The sequence below is a fragment of the Equus przewalskii genome, chromosome 13, assembly GCF_037783145.1.
Source record: "Equus przewalskii isolate Varuska chromosome 13, EquPr2, whole genome shotgun sequence".
NCBI lineage: Eukaryota > Metazoa > Chordata > Mammalia > Perissodactyla > Equidae > Equus > Equus przewalskii.
This window is the reverse complement of record NC_091843.1, coordinates 59,322,189-59,345,810: the sequence shown is the minus strand read 5'-3', so window position 1 is coordinate 59,345,810 and position 23,622 is coordinate 59,322,189. Positions and strand designations below refer to the sequence as shown.

At 36.9% G+C, this 23,622-nt stretch overlaps 1 protein-coding gene across 11 annotated transcripts in view; it reads right to left on the bottom strand.

Moving 5' to 3' along the window:
- Positions 1–23,604, bottom strand: part of STARD4 (StAR related lipid transfer domain containing 4) — a 69,995-nt gene extending 46,391 nt beyond the window's left edge. For 6 of the 11 annotated variants that reach the window (XR_011525646.1, XR_011525645.1, XR_011525644.1 and 3 more), the window contains exons 1-5: positions 23,355–23,528; positions 15,097–15,210; positions 14,098–14,147; positions 9,584–9,710; positions 8,608–8,722 (exon numbers count right to left, since the gene is read on the bottom strand). Coding sequence is in view for 7 of the 11 variants with exons in the window: in XM_070571311.1 (XP_070427412.1) it covers positions 8,608–8,722; positions 9,584–9,710; positions 14,098–14,147; positions 15,097–15,201 (397 nt within the window). In the remaining 4 variants the exon portion in view is untranslated. Of the gene's footprint in view, positions 1–68; positions 1,190–2,518; positions 7,442–7,588; positions 8,723–9,583; positions 9,711–14,097; positions 14,148–15,096; positions 15,211–16,016; positions 16,296–23,181 lie in introns of those variants that run through there. The other 5 variants (XR_011525647.1, XM_008518809.2, XM_008518810.2 and 2 more) reach the window with 5 other exon arrangements.
- Between the last annotated feature and the right edge of the window lie 18 nt (positions 23,605–23,622).

Here is a 23,622-nt window from a genome sequence, read left to right as displayed (position 1 = left end):
TAAACACTATACAGTGATTTCATAAAATTCATAAAGTCATTAAAGTTAAAAGGGGAACTTAGTAATCATTTAATCCAACAAGCTCATTTTATTAAAGAGAAGTGACACCTAGAGAGGTATTGACTTATCTAAAATCACAGTTAGTGGCTAAGAAGAGAATAGATCTGGGTTGCCCATCTCCTATCCCAATGCTCTCCACTCCTGGAAGATCAATTCGCTGGATACGAGGTAAACACAACAATTCATATAAAAACTGATTTTTCATTATAAAAATTTGAAAATCCAGAAAAGTACAAAATTACCATAATAATGCTTTCCAAAGACAAGCATTGTCTTTTTTTTCTAACATTAGTTGAATTTTTTCTTACAGACTTGTAATTATATTGCAACTTTTTTGTATCTACCCATCACTACGGCACAAGCATTTTTGCATAATCTTCACAAACATTTATGATAACTGCATAATAATCCAGTCTCAGTTGTTTTTCTTTTCTCAGTAACACTACATAAAGCCTTTTCTGTGTTTGGGGAAATCTACCCTAAGGAAATAACTCTAATGTGGAATTGTTGGGCCAAATGACCTTCAGTGATCACTTCATGATGATGCTTTCAAACCTCCAGGACGTGAGGATGAAAAGGAAAAACTGCATGTTCACTCCTAAGAAGCTGTTAGCAGCACGATTTGTAGAAAGATCTGAAAGTCTCTCTTGAGCTTGGCCACTCAATCAGTGAGGGTTTCTGTGAAATATTTGAGGGGAAGGGGATATATGACAGCAGAGCTTACCCTCAAAATTGCAGCTTGTTACTAACCACCATTAGATCCAAAATCCTTGCTCTGTTGAGCAGATACACTTATCCTAAACAATGACTTCTAGATTGAGGGAATTGAGGGAAATTTTAGAGAAAAACAAAAGCCTCTCCCACCTGTAACTAGTCCATTTTTGACTATATGAAACATGATTATTTCAACCCGGTTGTGCACAATCTCTGGACGACTTCTTTTTTTTTTTTTTTTTGAGGGAGATTAGCCCTGAGCTAACATCCACCACCAATCTTCCTCCTTTTGGAGGAATACTGGCCCTGAGCTAATCCGTGCCCATCTTCGTCTACATTATATGTGGGACAGCTGCCACAGCATGACTTGCCAAGCGGTGCATAGGTCCACACCCAGGATCTAAACCAGCAAACCCTGGGCCGCCGAAGCGGAATGTGCAAACTTAACCACTATGCCACCAGGTCGGCCCCTGACTACTTCTTTTAATAGGAAATCCAGTGCCTTGTATTTAAGGGATGTCACTAAAGCAAAACCTAAGTAGGAAGGTATAAAGCTCCTAAAAAAGGATACCATCTAAATAATGAGTAAAAAGCTTATTTTGGTACTTGTACACTATGCTTCCTCCATTATTACACCTCACAAATCAGCTGTATAGCTGATAACACAAGAAGTATGGATCCACCCTCTCTCTCCTGAGACACATTTGCAGTTCACATTTTCCAGCAATTTTCTGTCATCTCCTGGCTATAGAAGCATTCTTCCATAGTGGACCCTTTGCTCCAGAGGAATAGAAACACGGTATAACATAAACATAGTTCATTCATGTTGGATGCCATGTGATACCAACCATTAATTAACAACCTACAAAGGAAGCTCCATCACCTTGTTACCTCAATTAAGGATAGCTATATAGTGTCTGCCATGTAGAAGGGGCCCAATACATGTTTCATAAAGAAGTGAATGACTACTTTGATAATTTCATTTCTATTTTGGGAGTCTATCACTTTCCAACTGACATCTGAAGGGCCTTATACACACTTCCCAGAGCTGATCCATCGAGAAATGCTATGGCTGGCTATCCAGAGTCATTACCAACCATCCCTCCAAGAGGCTGGATGTCCTTATGTTTGCCTTCCCAGCTACCCTTACACATAGGGTAGTCATGCAACCCAGACTACAGGAAAGAAGAGCTATTGGAAGCTTCTAGGAAAGCTTTTGCCCTTCTGGTAAAAGAGACAGATGAGTGGTGCCATGCGTTCTCCTGCTTCTTCTTGACTTGAATGCACATGGAATTTCCAGGGCTAGTCAGTCACCTTATCACTAAAAGGGAAAGATGAAGAGAATTGTAGAAACACTGGCCCTGACATTCTTGAGCTGATAAACACTAACAATTACCCATATCCAGATTTTTTATTCAATGAGGAAAATAACTCCCTATTTGTTTAAACCACTTAACAGTCATATTTTCTATTGCATACTGCCCACAGCATCCATAATTGCTTTCTTAGAACAGAGATCAAGGGTTTCTTTGTAATCACTTACAGCTTTTTTCAACTCCAAATGAAGTTATCACAATTCCTAATCAAATTATCACAATTATTTAAATGTGTATACAACAAACCCTGTCCATATGTTACTGTAATAGGACAGAATACTTTCATCATCTTCCTGGCTATATAATAGCAAATCAAGATTCACCAGTACTGTCCCTAATGTATGAGACATTGGCAGGAGATTAGCATGTGCGTTATTAATCTTTATTTCCAGTTTATATTTTTCTTTTGTACGAGTTCAGGAAGTTAAATTACAGACTTTAATTTCAGATATATGAAACTTTTTATCAGTAGTTAAGGTTAAAACAACTTACAAAGACAGCATCAATGATCAATTATAAGAGTGTCTAGAAATTTTATTCTGACATTTCATAGCAATTTTAAAAATAAATGCACATTTTATTTACATTAATACATGCTTGTAGTTAAATAAAGGTTCTAGTTTTATGTATTGGCTCACAAAAGAATTACAAACTTCTTAAAAAATAAAATCTCTATACAGTATAGCTTTAATTGAATTACAAGACATCAATTTTTGTTCAACTGTACAGGTAAAATCTTTGGAAACAAGAAAATAATGAGGAAATTATCATTGCAATTACCTGTGTTCTGGGATTAATCTAATGTTACTTCTATGCTCAGATTTCCCTCCATCTCCTACGTCTAGAAGTTGAATAAGAAAGACATGGGAAAATCAACAGACAAATAATTATATGACACACGCTTCTAATAGAAACCTGGTCAAGTCCCTTAACTTCTCTGGGTTCCATTAATTTATCCATACGGTTGAGACAGCTACAGTGTCCACTTAATTAAAAGAAACTAGATTTTAATAACTGATTCTGAAGATTCTAGCGAGCTCTTGAGTAAACCAGGTAAAGCTTCTATCTACATCAAAGGGAATTCCTCATACCTAAAAGATCAATAGACAATTAAGGACTTAAATTGTGCAATATTTTCCTGTTTTCTCCAGAGGCAACCTCAATTACAGGTTTTTAGCTTGAGATGTTAATTCAACCTGAGTGTTGATAAAATGTCCTTCAGTTAGGAAAGAAAGAGGGAGGAAAGAAAAAAAGAAAATTTTTTTACTGGGAGATAATTTTATACATATTTCAAATATATTCAACTTCAAGGAACAATGAAATGAAAAGATTTTTAACATTTACAATCTCTCATTAATACTCTAGCAGTTTACATTATATGCATCTGCAGAACACTAAATTCTTATAATTATTTTTGCTGAGTAATGTAGGGTTAATCAAGAGTTATAATATTTCAGGCAAAAGTACCACTTATGATAAATTATTTTTTCCTGTAGGAAACTAATTTCCTTTAGAAAACTGAGATCACGTACTGAAACCAGTACTAGGCCAAGTATTTCCTACATACAAATATTTCTAATATAAACTAGCTATAAGCTAGAGAAAATAATCGACCACATAACAACAAGGCAGGTTATATTCTTTCATTTCATTAACTGCTCTATGAAACGTTAATTATCTTTAAAGAAAAATATTTTTGGGCTGTAATTTATATTTTATTGATAACTTCTAACTGATTTATTTCTCATGGTCAGAAGTCCTCATTTAGCAAGCACTGAAGCTCCAGAGACCAGAAAAGATTTTGTATTTAAGAGAGAAATTCCATGAAATTCTCTACTTTATAGAACAGAAAGACAAATTAATACATATACTATAGAACTGTGCTATTCAATATAGACTACTGGCCTCATGTAGAGAACGAACACTTAAAATGTGCTTAGTCCAAATTAGTAAAGTACACACCACATTTCAAAGAATTAGTACAAAAGAAGAATGTAAGACATTTTAATGATTTTTTTACATTGATTACATGTTAAAATGATAATATTTTGGATCTACTGGATTAAATAAACTATACTGTTAAAATTAAGTTCAGCTGTTTTTTTTTTTACTTTTTCAATGTGGCTGCTAGAAAATTTAAAATTACACATATGGCTCATATTTTTCTATTATACAGCACTGCTATAGGAAACAGTAGGCTCAATTAACATTAATATTAATCCCAATCCATACTGTTAAATTTTTGTATAATTATGGCGTTTGAAATAATCTATTTAATACATTACCACAAGGTTCCTGAGCTTACACTCAAATACACCTCTACTCTTAAAAAAAACAAATAAAACCTACTCTAATCTTTTTCATCATCATCTGTACTCTGGCAACTGTGCAAAAGTTTGGTTCGATATGAGTCTGCAAACAGGCAAGAGGATCTTTTTGGGTATGGAAATGTTCTAAAACTGGATTGTGGTGATGGTTGCACAACTATACATGTATTAAAAAATCCCTGGATTGTAGGGGCCAGCCCGGGGGCACAGCGGTTAAGTTATCCTGCTCCGCTTAGGTGGCCCGGCGTTCACTGGTTCGGATTCCAGGTACGGACCTGTGTAACACTCATCAAGCCATGCTGTGGCAGGCGTCCCACATATAAAATAGAGGAAGACGGGCACAGATGTTAGCTCAGGGCCAATCTTCCTCAGCAGAGGAGGATTGGCAGCAGATGTTAGCTCGGGCTGATCTTCCTCAAAAAAAAAAAAAAAAAATCACGGGAATGTATACCTACAACCAGTAAATTGTATAGCATGTAAATTATACCTCAAAAAAGCTGTTTGTTTTTTTTCAGTACACAGCTAGAGGCCAGCAGATCTAAAGTCCCATCCAGAAGCTGCATATAAACTTCAAGTATTTCAAATATAATTTTTCAATCCATCATATGACGGTATCGCAATGAAAATTTTTCCACGAGAGTCCTTTTACCTGCAGTGGGTTCACATTCAACAGTGGATTATGTAATCACTAGTTTTAGGTATAAATTGAAAAACACGAAGGGAACATTAGAGTGGCTGAGAGTGGACAGCTTATTTACCATTAGGGGCACCCAGCTCAGGCAATAATAGCCCTTATGGTAATGTACAATCTTGTCGCAAATCCCTTACCCAATCCAGGCACCCTATAACTGGACATCTGCTGGTATTTTGCCATCCTAAACAGAATATTGGAATATAAGAAACCTCCTACTCTACACTAATAAAACCAAAGAAAAAGAAAATAGATGAATTCAAAATTAACATTTAACAATTTCTGTGGGAAACTGAAAGCTAATTGCTGAGCTTTCTTTCCATACTGCAAGAAGACAAAAAGTAGCAGAGAAATCCAGCAACTCAAAAGTTACAGTCAATTTAGAAAAGGATATTGGTGATAAATAAATTTCAAGTTAAGAATATAGGATCGTTTGTGCATTGCTTCTGTCAGATCTTGAAACAAATCATTTTCAGTCTAAAAGCTGTGAGATTATTCACCATGAATATTGTGGTGCTGCCACCTTTTGTTTTTTTTTGAAACTCATCATCTCCAAGAGCAAAAAAATATAAATAAAAACAAAACCAGCTCTACTTTTTCCACTTTATCAAAATGGGTCCGAAGAACAATGAGTTATGCTTCTTTATACTTAGGAAAACACAGTAAAGTAAAACACAGATCAAACCTTCATGCTTTTGTGCTTTTTGTGGCCTATCTGGCACATAAGTATTTCCAGTGCTCACTTGACCCCATATTAACCAAACAAACAAAAAAAAGAAATGAAACAATGGAAACAGTATGAAACACATAAAGAACTCACATTGAACGCTGAATTAGATTTCAAGATGTGTGCACGCACACAAACATAAATATATTTGCACAGACACATGGAGTTGCCTCAAGTTCTCATTTTAGAAATAAATAAGGTGGATAGTTCAAAAGCCAAAAAATCACTTGGAATGTTAAATCATTTAGGAATGTTCATTTAAGGCAGCCAGAGAATCAAGGATTATAGAATTATAGTCCGTTCTAGTTATAAAATGACTCATCTGGGCATTTGGATAAATCAATGAATGCATTTGTTATAGCTCCAGACTGAAGTTACATCACAATTGTGAATGTTTATGATGTAGTTTAGTAATACTTTATGAGGTGGGCGATACTTTTAAAACTGAAACACGTACAGAACACTCATTGAATTTGACTTTTAAGGAGATGATTCTCTACCAGTGAATACAGGATACCACCAGCCATTTCACACGAGCCAGACTACTGCCCAATCAATGTGGTGTCCCCAGCACATATTTGGCAGTTTTTTGGACTGTCTTATTCATGCATAAATGCTTTTTAAGACTCTTTAAATAAATTTATATAAAGATACAAATATATTTTTAAAGATATCAACAAAATAGTGCTATCTAGTTATCAAAATTGAATTGCATTTGAATTGTGTCTATAGTTACTATGATATCTATTCTTATTTCTGATCTTTTCAATACCTAAAGTAGTGCAAGTCAATTGACAATGAACTTCATCTTTATAAAATACAGAGAAGAGATTTTTTCTTTAGTTCAAGATATTGGCAAACTCACAGAGCATACCAAAAGTAAAGCGCTAATATTTAACTTCTAAAAAAAATTAAAACTTTTACAAAATGTTCATAAAGCTCTAAAATAGATGATTTTAACCTAACAGAATGAAGCATGTGCTTTCTCTAATTTTCAAGCAGCCAAAATATTCCTCCTGAGGTACTATTCAATTCCTTCAGAGTTTGGGTCAAAGAATTGTATCTACTTCTGATGTATTTTTGTCATACTCTCCATTTCTAACACACTCCCATGCCAAACAATGTGCAGATAACTGTTTATGAAAATTGAAATGCCCTCTCTTAGATAGCTATTTACTTTAGGAATACAATAAACCAAAAACATCTCAAATTTTTCTACAGACTAGGCAGAAGAGAAGAAAGGATGATTTTTACAGGCCATGCAGCTGAGAGAAATGGTTGATTCAGGGAATCATAGAACTACAAGTTTAAACATATTATGTCTTTCCTAAGACTTTTCGTAAATCACCATAGAAGTTGATTAAAGTGCTTGCCATGGCCGTATCTACTGCAGACTGAGGAATCATCCCGCGCAGATCTGTCTGAATGTAGCCTGTCAAAAGACTCTGGTTTGGAATGTCTTTAAGTGGAACACAAAACCAACCACAGGGATGGTTATATCCACGAACAAATTCTGGTCTCTTTTCACTCCAGTCAAGACTTATCCCTACAAGGCAATTTTAAAATAACACTATTAATAGCAATGACTGACATTAGTCTAAAACTTTCATTAAAAATATTATCAGGGGCTGGCCCGGTGGCACAGTGATTAAGTTCGCACGTTCCGCTTCTCAGCGGCCCAGGGTTCACCGGCCCGGGTCCCGAGTGCAGACATGGCACCACATGGCACACCATGCTGTGGTAGGCGTCCCACATATAAAGTAGAAGAAGATGGGCACAGTATGTTAGCTCAGGGCCAGCCTTCCTCAGCAAAAAGAGGAGGACTGGCAGTAGTTAGCTCAGGGCTAATTTTCCTCAAAAAAAATAAAAAATAAAAATATTATCAGATTTCTTGCTTAAATATTTTTCTTCCTATCCATGTAGATGAAAATTAAGCCCCAGGAGTGACCATGGAAGAATGGAAAAGGTAATTACCAAGTACAATGCTGACAGGAAGCTGGTAGATAGGTAATGGAGAAAGTTCTAATCCCTTCGGAATAGATGACATCATGTCATCTTAGTAGCTTCTTGGAAACTACAACTCTTGGCACCAGGCCTCAAGGTGCCAATAAGCAAACCTATGGTACCACCGCCACTCCCCACAGGCACTACCACATGCAAATTTGGTACTGTCTGGTTAAGAATAACAAGTAGATGTTTACCTACACCTGCCGACTCAAGTATATACTATACATAAAAAAATATTAATTTACCTATTGGTATATTTTAGAAAGCAGGAGCCTTCTAAGAGAAGTATTTTTACTTTTGAAAAGAAAAATATTATACAGCACAGGGAAGAAAAAATACTCTAATACATACCAAGTCTATTTTTTTTCTATGTGTATGACTAAGAGGCTGTTTTCTGAGAGTGATTTAGAAGGAAATCTGTTTACTGGCTCCCTTTCTTAGAGGCAGGCACGTGATCCATATTTGTTAGCTGTGACCTGGAGGATACCATGTAACTGGGAATAAACACTTATCAGAAAGATTTCAAAATCCTCCTTGGTATTGTTATTTTAATTCCCAGGGTCTAGCATTTGAAAGTAAAGCTTAGTGATTGTAAAATAAGTATGAAGGTTGAAAATAAATCTTCCATAGAAAGAAACATGCAGCCTAGAAAACTCAAATATTTAAAACAAACTGAAAGAAAGTATAAGGTCTTGAGATCATTACCACAGGATAAGAGCCCTTCTTTATAGCCCACAGTGTAGGAGAAATCAACAAACTCTCTCGGGGAAATTATATTCAGAAGCTGACCAGCAGTGGTGTAACGCATCACACAGCAATTCTGAAAGAGAACAGGTAACAGGTGTTACTTCTATATGAAACCACACATCAACTCATATATCATAAGTTAATCTTGGCTAACAAGCCAATACTCATTTAAGATGTTTTATAGTTATTCTTAATAACAATTCTTAGAGTGATTCTTACAGGTTCAGATCTCTATTCTAAATCTGACTGCTACTGTAAGGACATGAAGAAGATATATAATCAATATACATACAGAGAGGTAAGTTACCTCGTACTGAAATCTCTAATTCAATACAGTCACCTTGTATCCTATAGGATATTCCACGTGGAAGCAGGTTGTGTAGACTGTAGGTGTTTAAGATAAAACCCACAAATATTTTTACTAAAATATCAAATGTTTCAATAAAGAAATTCAAACATGGCAAGAAATGAATTAACAAAAATAGAAAAAGAGAGGAAGCCACTTTGGTTACATAATTCTCTGATGCCTAAGGTGGCATTTTTATCTTTGGTCTTTGACTTTGGCTTAATGTTATTGAGAAACCTACATGCAATTACATAGAAACCTGAATATGACGGTGGTGTTTTCAGAATTTTAGATTTCAGAACCTCAACTAAATTTTTACAATTAAAGACTCTGACAATTTTCTTAAGCAGCAAGGGCAGAGGTACTATGGAAAACAAACTCAGTTCTAACACTTCCACTAGTTAATACATGGAAACTCAAGCTTTTTAAAAGGCAGCAAGGATTCCCCTGTGAGCTCTTTGTCATGACTACCTATTCTCAAAGCGATGAATACAAGTGTGTACACATACTCACGCTCACAGGCTCGCTTGCACTCTCTCTCTCCCACAAACATACACACACTCTGAAGTAATGTTTCTAAACAAATACCTCTTCAAAATGCTCCAAAATATCCAGTGAAGTCATTAAGCTGTCCCAATCCAAGCGACAAGGACCTGGGCGTATATGGTCTATTACGCTATTGACAACATCATCTATAACGCCTTGGGCTTTGAAGCTGGAGAAAAAAATATTAAAGTCAAATGCTATTAGAATGAAAACTTTCAGCATGCCCACATAGTTCAGAGCTAAATTCAAAAAGAGTAAAAGTTAGTGAAGATTTTTTAAAGGAAGTAAATTGCAACAACTTTTCTAATAAGTTAAGTTCTATCAATTATTTTATCAGAATGTACTCTTTGTCCTTAATCTAATAAGACATCTGCAGGCTATATTATGCATTATCACAAACATAGTAAAGTACCTTCATGTTACGGTGTAGCCAAAAGCAGTCTACAGAACACTGCAATGCTTCCATTCATGATGTATGCTAGTCTCCTGTCGGTATGCTCTAACGTGTTATTAGTATATGGATATTTATACCCTGATTTTTAAACTTTTTTTATTAGGAACAGAAAAATAGGTCACCCAGGAATAGAACACCCAGGATTGACTCGGGAATAATATTGGAACTTGATGTATTTCAAGGTGGCTTTACCTATCAGTGGGGAGAGAGTGTACTATTCCATAAATGGTGTTTGGATTCAATAGCTATCCTAATAGGGAACATAAAAACTGAATCCCTACTTCACACAATTCAAAACAGTAAATTCCAGATAGAGTGAAATGTAAAACTTTGAGAAAAATATATGTTATCAACTTTGTGACCTCAGGATACAGGGAGATTTCCTGAATGCATAAAACACATAAAACCACAAATAATACAAGATGGTTAAAATTCAGAACTTGCATATCACAAATAACAAAATAAAAACCAGCCACAGACTGTAAGAAGATATGTGCAGCACATATAAACAGACATATAATTATTATAGAGGATATATAATTAATTCCTATAAACCAATGAGAAAAAACAGACAATCTAAAGAAAAGATGGGCAAAGGACATGTTAAGATTGGCTTGAAATGTCAATAAATTTAGAAAGGATGCTCAACTTCACTCATCATCAAGTAAATACTAACAAGATACTATCTCACACCCCTGAGATTGGCAGAGATTAAAAACTTGATAACAAGTATTGAATGGAAAGTAATGAGAACTCTCAAACTGCTCCCAGCACTTCACAGAGCAGTTTGGCAATGTCTAGTAAAGCTAGATGATGTATATCCCTAAGACCCAGGTACATACCCAGAGAAAATCACACAAGTGTGTAGAAAGAGACATATAACAAGAAGTTTACTATAACACTGCACTTTATAGGGAAGAACCGACAACAACCTAAAAATTCGTCAGTAGGCAAATTTACAGACAGATAAACACACTGTGGTATACTCATATAGAAGTAAAAGAATAGATCTACATCTAACAACGTGCCTAAATCTTGAAACTACAATATTCAATGGAAAAAATTAAAAGCAAATTACTAAAGAAAACACACACACATGTGGTCAAAGTATGAACCAGGAGTAATACACACAACTTCAAAATAGTAACCTCTAGGGAGAAAAGAAAAGAGAAGAAATGAAAGATGGATTGTCTTTAACTCTACCAGTAACATTTTTGGGGATCCTTTTTGCTTGTTTGTTTAAAGCATCTGAAGCTGTTTTACCATTTTGTAAACATCTCAAGCTATATAAAACTTACATTATATCCCCCATGCAAAATCTGCTCTTACCTTCTGTGTTTTCTAACTTGGGGTGGAGAGTGTACATGTGTGGGTAATACAAATTAACCTAGTCATCCAAATTAGAAATCTAGGATTCAACTTTGACTCTTCTTTTTCTCTTAACCCCATTCCAATAGTCAGACTAATAAGCTATCATGTTTTATCAAGATGATTTCCTAAATGTACTTAGAGCAATATCCAGTTCCCAAGAAATGTTAGTTATCATTGCCATTGCCATTGCCATCATCATCATCACCACCACCACCACCATCACTATCATTAAATCTCTTTCACCTTCATTCGCCCTTTTCAATTCCCGTGCTATGTCTTTAGTTTGGGTACTCTGTGTCCAACTCAGCACTGCCTCAGTTTCCAGCTCTTTCAATCACATATCTTTTTTAAGAATCTGTAAAAGGCCACAGATTTCTTCCCAGGAATATACACATTGACAAAATTTTACGTATAATCTTAGGGGAACTTCAAGCAGCCAGCCATGGACTTCCAGGGTAAAAGCTTTTCTCTAAACTATCCATGCTTATTTCCACGTTTCACAGTGTAATTAGAGTAGATTCAAAACCCTTTGAGGACCTAGAAGGTGGAGTGGGGGTTGAGCAGAGGGAAAGTGCAACACTGAATCCCTTAGTTTAGAATTCAAAAGCCCTTCAGACGTATGCTCTCCCAACCCCCACACTTTATGCTCCAACTATACAAACACAACTTCTACTTTCCTAAACAAACTTCCTAAAGTGTTTCCATCTGTGTTTATGTAATAGGTGCAATTCCCTTTACCTGGGATGTGAATCAGTCCTTCATTCCCTAAGAAATACCTGTTCTTCCTTTAAGGCTCAGCTCAGATATTGGCTCCTCTATGAAGTCCTTTCAGATCACCAAGCATAGTGCTCCGGTGGCATTTTTTACACTTTCAACCCCCACTGGGAATTACCATCTAAAGGGTTACCTTCCACACTTCCTCATAATGCTTAATGCAACTCTAGTTTCCTTGTCCTTGTCATAAATATCGTACAGCTCATCTTTCTGGAAATGCTAATTTTGGTATTATACTTCAGAACATTCTGGATATAGTAAGTGGGGCCAGCAGTTTCATTTTAAAAAGGACTGAGTCCCAAGAATGTGAAATTTCATTCCAATTACACAAGGCAATTGTCTCCAGTGGCTTTAAAAAACAATATTTTTCTGATTAAAGGCATAATTCATGTTCAACTATATGCAAATATCAAAAAACGGAAATAAAAATCATTCATAAAACCACCATATGGACATGTATATTTGGTGTTTAAAAAAATATATAAAAATGTATAAAGTCAACCCATAATTGTGCTACAGTTTAGCATTCTGTTTTATTCACCTTACATTATTTCTTGAGCATTTTTTTATGTTTTTAAATAATATTTGAAAACATAGTTTTTAAAGACTGTAAAATGTCACATATGCTTCACAATTTAATCATTTCCAACTATGGATTATTCAACTGTTTTTTTTAATTTTATAAGTAATGCTGTGGTGGAAGAGACAAGTAGTGAACTATTGTCTTTCTGATGATTTCTTCAAGATAAATTCATAAAGTATGCTATATCACTGAGTAAATGTAGAAGAATACTGGAAGTGTCTTGTATACCACACTAAGAAATTAAAATTTCACCAGCCACTTGGTATCATTATTTATGATCCCCTCACCACCAACTCAGTCCAGAGGGAGATGGACATTTTAAAGGCTTTCACTCTGACCCATGTAAGGTGATATTTCTCATTTCTCTAATAATTAGTGATGTTGAGCATCATTTCATGTGTCTGTTGGACATCTGTATATCTTCCTTGGGAAAATGTCTGTTCATGTCCTCTGCCTATTTTTTGATAGAGTTTTTTGTTTTCTTTTTGTTCAGTTGTCTGAGTTCTTCATATATTTTGGAGATCAACCCGTTGTCTGATAAATGATTTGCGAATATTTTCTCCCAGTTGGTGGGTTGTCTTTCCATTTTGTTCATGGTTTCCTTTGCTTTGCAGAAGCTTTTTAGTCTGATGTAGTTCCACTTGTTAACTTTTTCTTTTGTTTCCCTTGCCCGAGTAGACATGGTATTTGAAAAGATGCTGCTAATACTAATGTCAAAGAGTGTACTGCCTTTATTGTCTTCTAGGAGTTTTATGGTTTTATTCACAATAGCCAGGATGTGGAAGCAACCCAAGTGCCCTTCTACACATGAATGGATAAAGAAGATGTGGTATACATAGATAATGGAATACTACTCAGCCATAAAAAAGGACAAAATTGTCCCATTTGCAACAACATGGATGGACGTGGAAGGCAGGATAAGTGAAATAAACCAGAGAAAGACAAATACTGCATGATTTCACTCATATGTGGAAGATAAGAAATACATGGCTGAAGAGAACAGATCAGTGGTTACCAGAGGGGAAGGAGGTTGGGGGGTGGGCAAAAAGGACAAAGGGGCACATATGTATGGTGATGGATAAAAATTAGACTACTGGGGGTAAGTATGATGAAGTGTATTCAGGAACTGATCAACAATAATGTACACCGAAAATTACATAAGGTTATAAACCATTATAATCCCAATAAAATTACTTAAAATTCAAAAAAAAGGCTTTCAATTCATAAACTGATTTGCTTCTCATAAAGTTTAAAATCTTAAAAGAAAAAAACAAATTCTATTGGCAATGGTCATTTAGTGATATATATATATTATATATATATGAAGTTTAGCAACGTCTTAAGAGCTGCAAAAAATTACAAGAATTTACTTACAGATGTCCATTAAATTCTTCTGAAGGCTTTCTCCAAATTGTTACATCTTTCTAAAACAATAAAAACAGAATATGGTGATAATTACATTTGTGTAACCTTGCATATAAAACTGACAATTTCATTAGTCTAGAGCATTAGTCTTTGCATTAAAATAAAACAAATAAATATTCAAAGAGATACATAAGTCATTTATACCATCAAATGATGTATATTTTAATTTCTTCTGTATCCTAAAATTCTTTACATCTTACTTAAATTACAGACCTCCAAAAAAGATTTTTCAGGAGTTTAATGAGATCCAAACACTGTGAAGATTCAGTAATGACACTATTTTATTGGCCATTATTATTTGCCTCATTCCAATCTTAGACATTTACCATTACTGACACACTTAGACTAAGATATTAGGAATACTAAATATTTCCTTCTGAACTTGCTCTTATCTTTTTTTAAAAACTATTCACATCTATTAACAGTGTTATCTTGAATTAGTCCCTACTTTTTTTTTCTGATCATTTTCCAAGAAATTCTGAATATCAGAACAGCTAGAGCACTTGACTGGAAGTGTCCTGAGTTCTAGGGTTGGCTCTGTCAACACTCAGCCATGTGATAGTTTGGGCAAGTCATATTGGTAAAAAAGAACACTAACTGGCCATCCTCTCAGGCTTGTTGAAATATCTGAAACTATTCCAAACTATCAATTACTTCCTTAAATTGACAATGACATATTTTATTTGTTGACTTAAGAGGCTACTCATTAGGCTCTGGTTGCCATGAGTCTACTTTCATGTCCAATATCTAAAGAACTAATGAAAGCAATGCAGGATTACCATGTTTCTTCCTTGTGAGATGTTAAACCACTACCTTGATTAGCACAATTCTCTCTCCTGCACATCCATCTAAAATATGATCCATATTTTTCCATACCATTTTGAAAGTCATCAACCAATTCATTAGAGAGAAAATATACCCCAAATATAAGTAATTTAAGTAATTTACCGTTTTCTTAACAACTCTCCACTTATCATCTTCAATGCTATGGTACTGGATCAGAGTATTTTTAAGTTTAGTTGCAAAAGCAGCAGCATCAGGCAGGCCTTCCATTTCTTTTTCCTGTTACAGAGACCAAGATTAGCATCAGCAAACACCACAGTTTGATGCAATAGACCAGCGGGTCTCAAACTGGTTTCATAACAGAATCAACTGGAGAGCTGTAAAAGTTACCTATACCTGGAGCTGGACTCCACCCCAAATCAACTAATCTGAATCCCTGGGAGCAGGACCTGGGCATAGGTATTTTTCTAACAGCTCCCAAGGTGAGTAATACATAGTCAGGGATGAGAATCCCACATTTTGAGTTCTTAAAATCACTCACATTAAAATAAAATTCAATCCTACTTTCCCTAATAAAACCTAATAGAAAGGAATAAATTATAAAATTCCAGACAAATTAAAGAAAAAAATGCTGTTTTCAAAATACAAAAATACACAAGGCATAAACTTTTTAAAAAGTCCTTAGAGCTTCAGCTATTGAAAATTTTATTTCACCATCCCACAGGTTTAGGACTCATTCTAGTGAACAAATGACAACCACAACTGGAAATCTCTTCTTACATCCTTTAAGGATAGAGCTATAGAACTCTGAACAGTTTCAAAAGTTTGAAGAACTCTACTGTCTTCAATATTTTATTTCATTTGATGAAGTGTGATAGGATTCAGTGAGGTATCTATGTGAGGAAGTCATAGGAAGACTTTTAGAACCACCAGTACAGCATAAATAAATAGTTTACAATTTTAAGGCAATAATTTTAACTACACAAAGAAAAGTACTATATCATTAATAATTTCAAAGATAAGCTACTAACCAACAATATTTTCAAAGCGAAATGATTATTAACCTTGAAAGATAATAAACTTACTATAATTTGGATTCTGTAATGTGACGGTTTTAAAGCATTGTTGCAAATTGTTTGATACACTTCCCATCAAAAGGTGGAGGTTGTGACTCCGCATGACTTCCAAGGTTAGGCTGGAAAGTCCATGCAGCTTCTGCAGGTTTCTTTTAGAATAATTGCTCCAGGAGCTTCTGATCAACATGCAAGCATGCAAGAAATGTGGCTATCCTGAGGCTGACATGTGAAAAGACACAGGGAGAGCAGGAGGCAGGGAGAGAGGCACTGCTTCAAAGTCCCAGATCCAGAAGCCTACTTAGAGCTCATGCCTAATGGGCATCTTTTGCTTCCCCAGGTTCCCCTCAATTTGCATCAGTCTTCCTCAGCTTAACAATTTACTATTAAAACAGTAATTGAGCAGTTGCTCAAGGTCAAATGCCTTGGACTCACCCTTAAAATGAATTACAGGCATGCACCACGACGTTTCAGTCAACAACAAACCTGCATATACGTCAGTGATCCCATAACATTATAATGGAGCTGAAAAATTCCTATTGCCTAGGTTGTAACATCGCAGTTCAACACATTGTTTGTGGTTATGCTGGTGTAAAGAAACCTTCAGGTCCTTAAGGAGGTATTCCAGAAGAAGGCAGTGTTATCATAGGAGATGACATCTCTATGCATGTTATTACCTCTGAAGACCTTCCAGTAGGACAAGATCTGGAGGTGGAAAACAGTGATATTGATGATCCTGACTCTGTGTAGGCCTAGGCTAATGTGCGTGTGTCTTAGTTTTTAAAAAAGTTTAAAAATTAAAAAAAATTTAAAAATTTAAAAATAGAAAAAGCTTTGAGAATAAGGATATAAAGAAAGAAAATATTTTTGTACAGCTGCACAATGTGTTTGTGTCTTAAGCTAAGCGTTATTACAAAGAGTCAAAGTTTAAAAAAATCATAGTTTTTTTTTAAAGATTGCCACCTCAGCTAACATCTGTTGCCAATCTTTTTTTTTCCTTCTCCCAAAAGCCCCCCAGTACATAGTTGCATATTCTAGTTGCAGGTCTTTCTGGTTGTGCTATGTGGGACGTAGCACATGGCCTGACGAGTGGTGCTTGGTCCACGTCCAGGATCCGAATCAGCAAAACCCTGGGCCGCCAAGGCGGAGCGCGCGAACTTAACCACTCAGCCACTGGGCCAGCCCCCATAAAGTTTATAAACCAAAAAGTTACAGTAAACTAAGGTTAATTTATTACTGAAAAAAGAAAGTTTTTATAAATTTAATGTAACTGAAGTGTACAGTGTTTGTAAGTCAGCAGTAGTGTACAAAAATGTCCTAGGCCTTCACATTCACTCACCACCCTCACTCACTCATCCAGAACAACTTCCAGTCTTGCAAGCTCCATTCATGGTAAGTACCCTACACAGGTGTACAATTTTTTATCTTTTATACCATATTTTTACTGTATCTTTTTTACATATGTGTTACATACATTTAGATAACAATACTTACCATTGTGTTACAATAGCCTGCACTATTCAGTACAGAAACATGCTGTACAGGTTTGTAGCCTAGGAACAATAGGTTATACCATATAGCCTAGGTGTGTAGTAGGCTATACCATCTAGGTTTGTGTAAGTGTACTCTATGATGTTTGCACAATGACAAAATCGCCTAAGATGCATTTCTCAGAATGTGTCCCCATCAGTAAGTGACGCATGACTGTCAGAGATTCCTATTCACACCACCACATCCCATTGCCTACACTGTTCTTGTCCTACTGGTTTTTTTTCTGTCCCTTGAATAGGCCAAGCTTGTCACTGACTTTGGGGCTGTGTACTTGCTATTTCTCGGCCTGGATTACTAGATCCCAAACCTGAGCATGACTGATAACAATGTATAAACATCCTGTCATTAATATAGCCTTCCGTAAGTCACTATTATACCTTTCTTTTATTTTCTTCATAGTGCTATCACTATCTGAAATTAACTTGTTTATATATTGGTGTATTCTACTCTTTCACCATCACACTCCCAACTAATAGAGCAGGGGCCCTTGTCTGCCTTATTCAGCACTATATCCCCACCAACGAGAACACTGCCTGGAGCACAATAGGCCTTTAATATCTGTTGAAGTGTGTTTGCTTCAAAACAAGAACTATTTGGTCTTAACTTTGTCTCCTTTTGGTGCCATGGTGCTCTCTAGTAAAAGGCTAGAGGACAAAAGGCTTTTGGGGCAAAGCTGCCCGTTTACAGAATCATCAAGTTACTACTAGAGGGAGAATCAAGAAAAGAACTAAATGAAATATCAAGCCTCAAACCTCTATGAGAGGAAGGTGACAATTCTCAACTACAGATGCATCATCAGAGTCACCTTTGTTATATTTTGTAGCACTTGTTGCTGTGGACAAAGACTCCTTATCAGGCCCCTCTGAGTCCTCTTGGAGACTAGGCCTAACTCTTAGACTTGTCCTTGGCCCCCTTAGTCCAGTTTTTGCAAGAATCCTGCTGGGTCAGTTTAGCGAAAATCCCTCACCCTCAAAATTCCTCTTCCTCCCCTCGATCTTATCACCCTGGCCTGCCTTCAGCAAGAATCCTATCAAGTCCAGAATCTCCCTTACCTCTAACGTTTCCTTTTAGTAATTTTCCATCCAGTGACACCTACCCTGCTCCTTGGCTAGAAATGCCCACTTGTCCTTGTTGTATTCAGAATGGAGCCCAGTTCTATACTGAGGTTTCTTTTCTTCTATCACAGTAGTTCTTGAATAAGACCTGCCTTTACCACTTTAACTTCTGTCTGCTTCTGGGTTTTTTTGACACTGGTTTTACATGCTAGCTTTCAGGCCCCTACCAGATAGCCTGATTCATTGGGTCTGTTCTAGGGTAGGCCCCAGAAATCTAGGTCCTTTAAAAAGCCTCACTGATCATTCTGTTATCCAGCCAGGGTTGAGAACCATTGATCTAAAAACTAAAGGTGACAGAAATAAATCAATGCTGTAGCGAACATTTAAATAGCATAAAACAGAGCACATAAGCCATTAAAAATGATAAACATTAAAATGATATAGAACTGCAGAAAAGGAAAAAAAGCTTTTCCTCTACTCTCTTATGTTCTGTATCTGGGACCTGCGGATTAAACTGACAAAAGGTAGATTAATAGGAGAAAAGGTACACAAACTTTATTTGATGCTATTATTTTAATTTTTACATGCACAAAGGCCTTCTTAGAAAAGAAGCCAAGACTCAAAGAAGCAGTGAGACCCAGGGGCATATACACCATTTTAACAAAGGGTGATAAACTGCGGAGAAGTGACAAGACAAAGGAAACAGGATTTGGGCTTCTAGGGATGGTAAATTATGGGAAGGTAAATGTACGGGAGGAAACTAATAGAAGATAAGGGTTATTTTAGTAAAGTTTGCTTGTGCAAACCATCTTGGTGCCAATTTTCAGTCTCCAGTGATAAGAGTTGTTCTTCTTCTGGTATAGGAGAGGGAAGAGGGAAGACCTTCACAAAGGGAAAGTTATGTCCTACTTTTATGCAGATAGTGGGAGGAAAAATAGCTCTTTCTTCATTGCTCCTTATTAACTGACTTCAGCTCAAAATAATCCTTATTCCAAAATGGCCTATTTTGGGGTATAATATCCCTTCAGGAACATGGGAAAGTATATATAGAAAATTCAAGAATATAGAATTTAGGATCTACGTAAGTGAAGCAAAATGTGTAAGTATAGCTCCTACCCAACAACTAAAAGTGGACGAGCTCTTTCAAAAAGCCTGCCAGTGAGGAATTTATCCCATTTCCACTCAAGACACTGCCAATTTGATAGCCAGTTCAATGACCACATTCAAGGGTATGTTGTAAACAAGCACAAGTTCCTAGAGAGGACTTGCAAAGGAAATTTAAATTTATGTATTACTGGGATCATTATGATTAAACAATATTCTTTAAACCCAAAGGTCACCTCCCAGGTTCCTGTGGTTGGGAGATAAGAGTATTTTTTTCAAAACTCTTTGATAGAAATCAAAGATGAAATGGAAAACAATGATTGTCATAGACATTATCTTTGTGCAAATACAGCACACAAAAAGCAAGCAATAAAAACTACCTATAAAGATGAGAATCTGAATCTTTAAGGTGCTTACCTGAGTAATCATTCACTCCTCCTGATTAGCATAATCCAAACTCCTTAATATGGCTTATGGGTCCTGCTAGGGTCTGGCTGAGCTTCAGTGCCTAATTTCTACTCTTCTTTCCCGGACTCCCCTAAAGACGAGGTTAGCGTCTTCTCCAGTGTTTTCTCACAGCAACTCTGTACTGTCATTATTCTGTTCTCATCTTCTCCCATTTAACTCTAAAATCTTTGGGGGCAGGAAATGTGACTTGTTCAATGTTATACTCCTCATGTCTAGCATGCAGTAGCAACCCAGTGAATAAAAAACGGAAAAATCTGTGGACAGTGAGCTACTCATCTCACTTATGGAAGACCTCAAGATATCCAAGCCGCGTCCACTTAGACCAATCATCCTTGAGCTTCTGAATGACTAAACTTCCATCACCATAATGAAACAACAATTTCTCAAGGAAGCTACTATTTTATTGACCAAGCATCTGGTATATATCAGGTCCTAGGACAGTAGAAATGGATGTAATCCAGTTTTTATTCTCAAAGTTGACTTATTCCACCCTTTAAATAAACTTTGACCTGCAGCAACAACAACAAAAACTAAAACATTAAAAATTCCTATTAGGGGGTTGGCCCCGTGGCCAAGTGGTTTAGTTCATGGGTTCTGCTTCAGTGGCCGCGGGTTCCCTGGTTTGGATCCTGGGCATGGACCTACATATCTCTCATCAAGCCATGCTGTGGAGGCATCCTACATAGAAGAATTAGAATGACTTACAACTAGGATATAGAACTATGTACTGGGGCTTTGGGGAGAAGAAAAAAAAAAGGGAAAATTGGCAACAGATGCTAGCTGAGGGCCAATCTTCCTCACCAAAAAAAAGAAAAAGAAAAAAGAAAGAAAGAAAGAAAAACCCTTGGTTGTGAGCTTGGAGTTTAGTAAATTAAAAAAAAAAAATCCTATTAATGAGCCTCTTTAGGAGCGGTGGAAGAGGAGGCGGGAAAGTAAGAGAACAAAGTAACTATAAACTCGGAAAGACCTCTTTTAGCTCCATGAAGTATTTATTTAACCAGGCAATTAATTCTTGCATGGATTTTTTCCATCAAGATTACGTCCAAAAGGGAATGATGGTTACTGTCTAAACTGATATCTGTATGTGGGCTAGTATGACAGAACATCTCCTGAAATATATTCCAGAATGGGGTGGGAGGCAGGGGAGGCAGTATTGGGGTTATCAAGGTCTTGGCACTCTCCTAATATAACAGGGCATTTACATTAATTGAGGAAAGTATACAATATCCTCTACTGCAATCATCCTCGGAGAATGTCAGGAAAACGCTTTAAATCCATTCTGAACTCCCTCTAATTCTTTTATTTCCTTTCTTGACTTTATGACCTTATAACAGGAAACTCTCCAACTCCATCACTTATGTGTCAGAGAGAGCAGGTACCACTTAACCATATCAGAATCTAACAGCTCCGCATGAAACATTAGATACTCTTGACAGGTCTATGGCCAAATCCTGAGTAATGTCCACCATCATTTTTTCCTCACTTAAACTAACTTTTTTGTTCATGTTTTCTATGTCCACGTTTTTGAAGTAACCACTAATGAGACAGTGGCTGCCATCATAGAGAAGCTAGCCTTCCCAAGGTAAAAATTTTCTTGAGGCCATCTATCAGGACCATACTCTTTAACCAATAAAACTCCAATTTTTGTCAAATATATGACACAGTGAAATGGCCATAGGTTCTATTTTAAATACGGAACATAATAAACATTTTAACCTCTAATAAAAAGTGAATGCCATAAAAATTCATTGTATTTACGTAGTATGAGTAAGTCAGAATTCACTTGTTAAAGAAGCTCATATCAGAATTGTTTAACCTTCCATTAACCAATTGATATGAGTTTCATTTATGTGAATAGCTTCAATTTAACATGTCATAGATTTTCCCCAAGATGTGCAAACCAAGGCCTTGAAATTAAATTATATTTTTACCTAACATAAAAATTTCAGCATATGCTTGATTTCCAATCAATCTTGAATTGGTAATTTAGTTTTTCCAACTCAGTCAAGTACAGTAGTTTCTCGTTTTTTGAGACTGGCAGTAGCAGAAACCCAACATGAAGCTACTTCTGCAATGTGACTAATGCTCCTCAGTTTCAGTGCTCACTTCAGCTTATTTTAGGACAAGCTTTACAACAATGTTGAGACTTTTTACAACACTTAAGGCAATATTAAATTCTAATGATATCACAGCTTTGAGTCCAAGTTAAAGTTCAAGGTCCTAAGGCTCTAATTCTTTGTTAATAATAATAGCTAACATTTATTGATCATTTACTATGTGATCAGTCTTTCGGGCCACTTTAAATTGTATTATTTCATTTAATTCTCATAAACAACCTTAAGAGCTGATATTATTATTATCCCTATTTTACAGGAGGGGAGAGTAGCAACAAGGAGAGTAAGTCACAAGATCACAGCTAATAACTGATGGAACCAGAATTTCAACCCAGGGCTTCCGCCTTCAGAGTCTACAGATCTGTTTTGTAAAAAGCTGCAAGCTCATCACAGGCTGGAAAAGCCTTTACATTAAAAATCTGACATCACATTGAATTTGTCATATTTTTCCCTGGCTCCTGAACCAAAAAAAAAATCTCAAGTAATCTTCCTTGATTGGCAATTAGGGATAACAGTAACACTAATTTATTGAGGAATTACACGAGTTAATACATTTAGTACAGAACTTGGAAAATAGTAAGCCCTCAGAAAACGTTCTCTTATCGACATCATCTCCGTCGAAGCTTGGCCTAAGACGGACCTTACGTCGTCTGGGCATCTCCTAAGAACCGGAAAGTACTGTGCCCTTCACAGACCGCGATCTCAGTGAATCTTCACCAAAGCCCTAGAAGCGAGGTTTTTACCACCCCTTCCCACGTAACTGAGCCTAAGCAGAGTGCAAGTCCGCAAATTGGTGAGCGGTGCAGAGAGCCGAGGTGCAAGCCCCGAGACCCTTCCAGCTCGCCCCTTCCACTCCCCTCCCCTCGCCCCAGTTTTCTCTCTCACCTGTGAGGTCCACACCCGCCCAGACGCCAGCGTCCGCCATCCCCGACCTCCACGGCAGCCTCCCTCACCCCGCTGCCGGGCACAGCTCCGGGAAAACGCACCAGGCCGGCCCCAAACGTCCCTGTCGCCCTCCCTCCAGGTCGCCTCACTACCGTGCTTCCACCCCCGGCTACCTGAGGAGTCGCAAGGAGAGTACGGAGCTGAGGCTCGCCGGCCGGCACTAGACTCCCGGCTTTCCGCGACACTGACAAGTTAGAGAGCTCTCAGCCTCTAAGCCGCCGAGGCCGCAGGCGGCAGCAGCCAATGGACGTCAAGCCACTGCCGCTCGCAGCCAATTGGAAGTCACTAAGCTCTTCGGGGCTGGGGGGGGGGGGGGGGGAGGGTGGGCTGACCCCGCCCCAGCCACGCCCCCGTCTCGAACCCGGATGCCCCGAGAAGGTA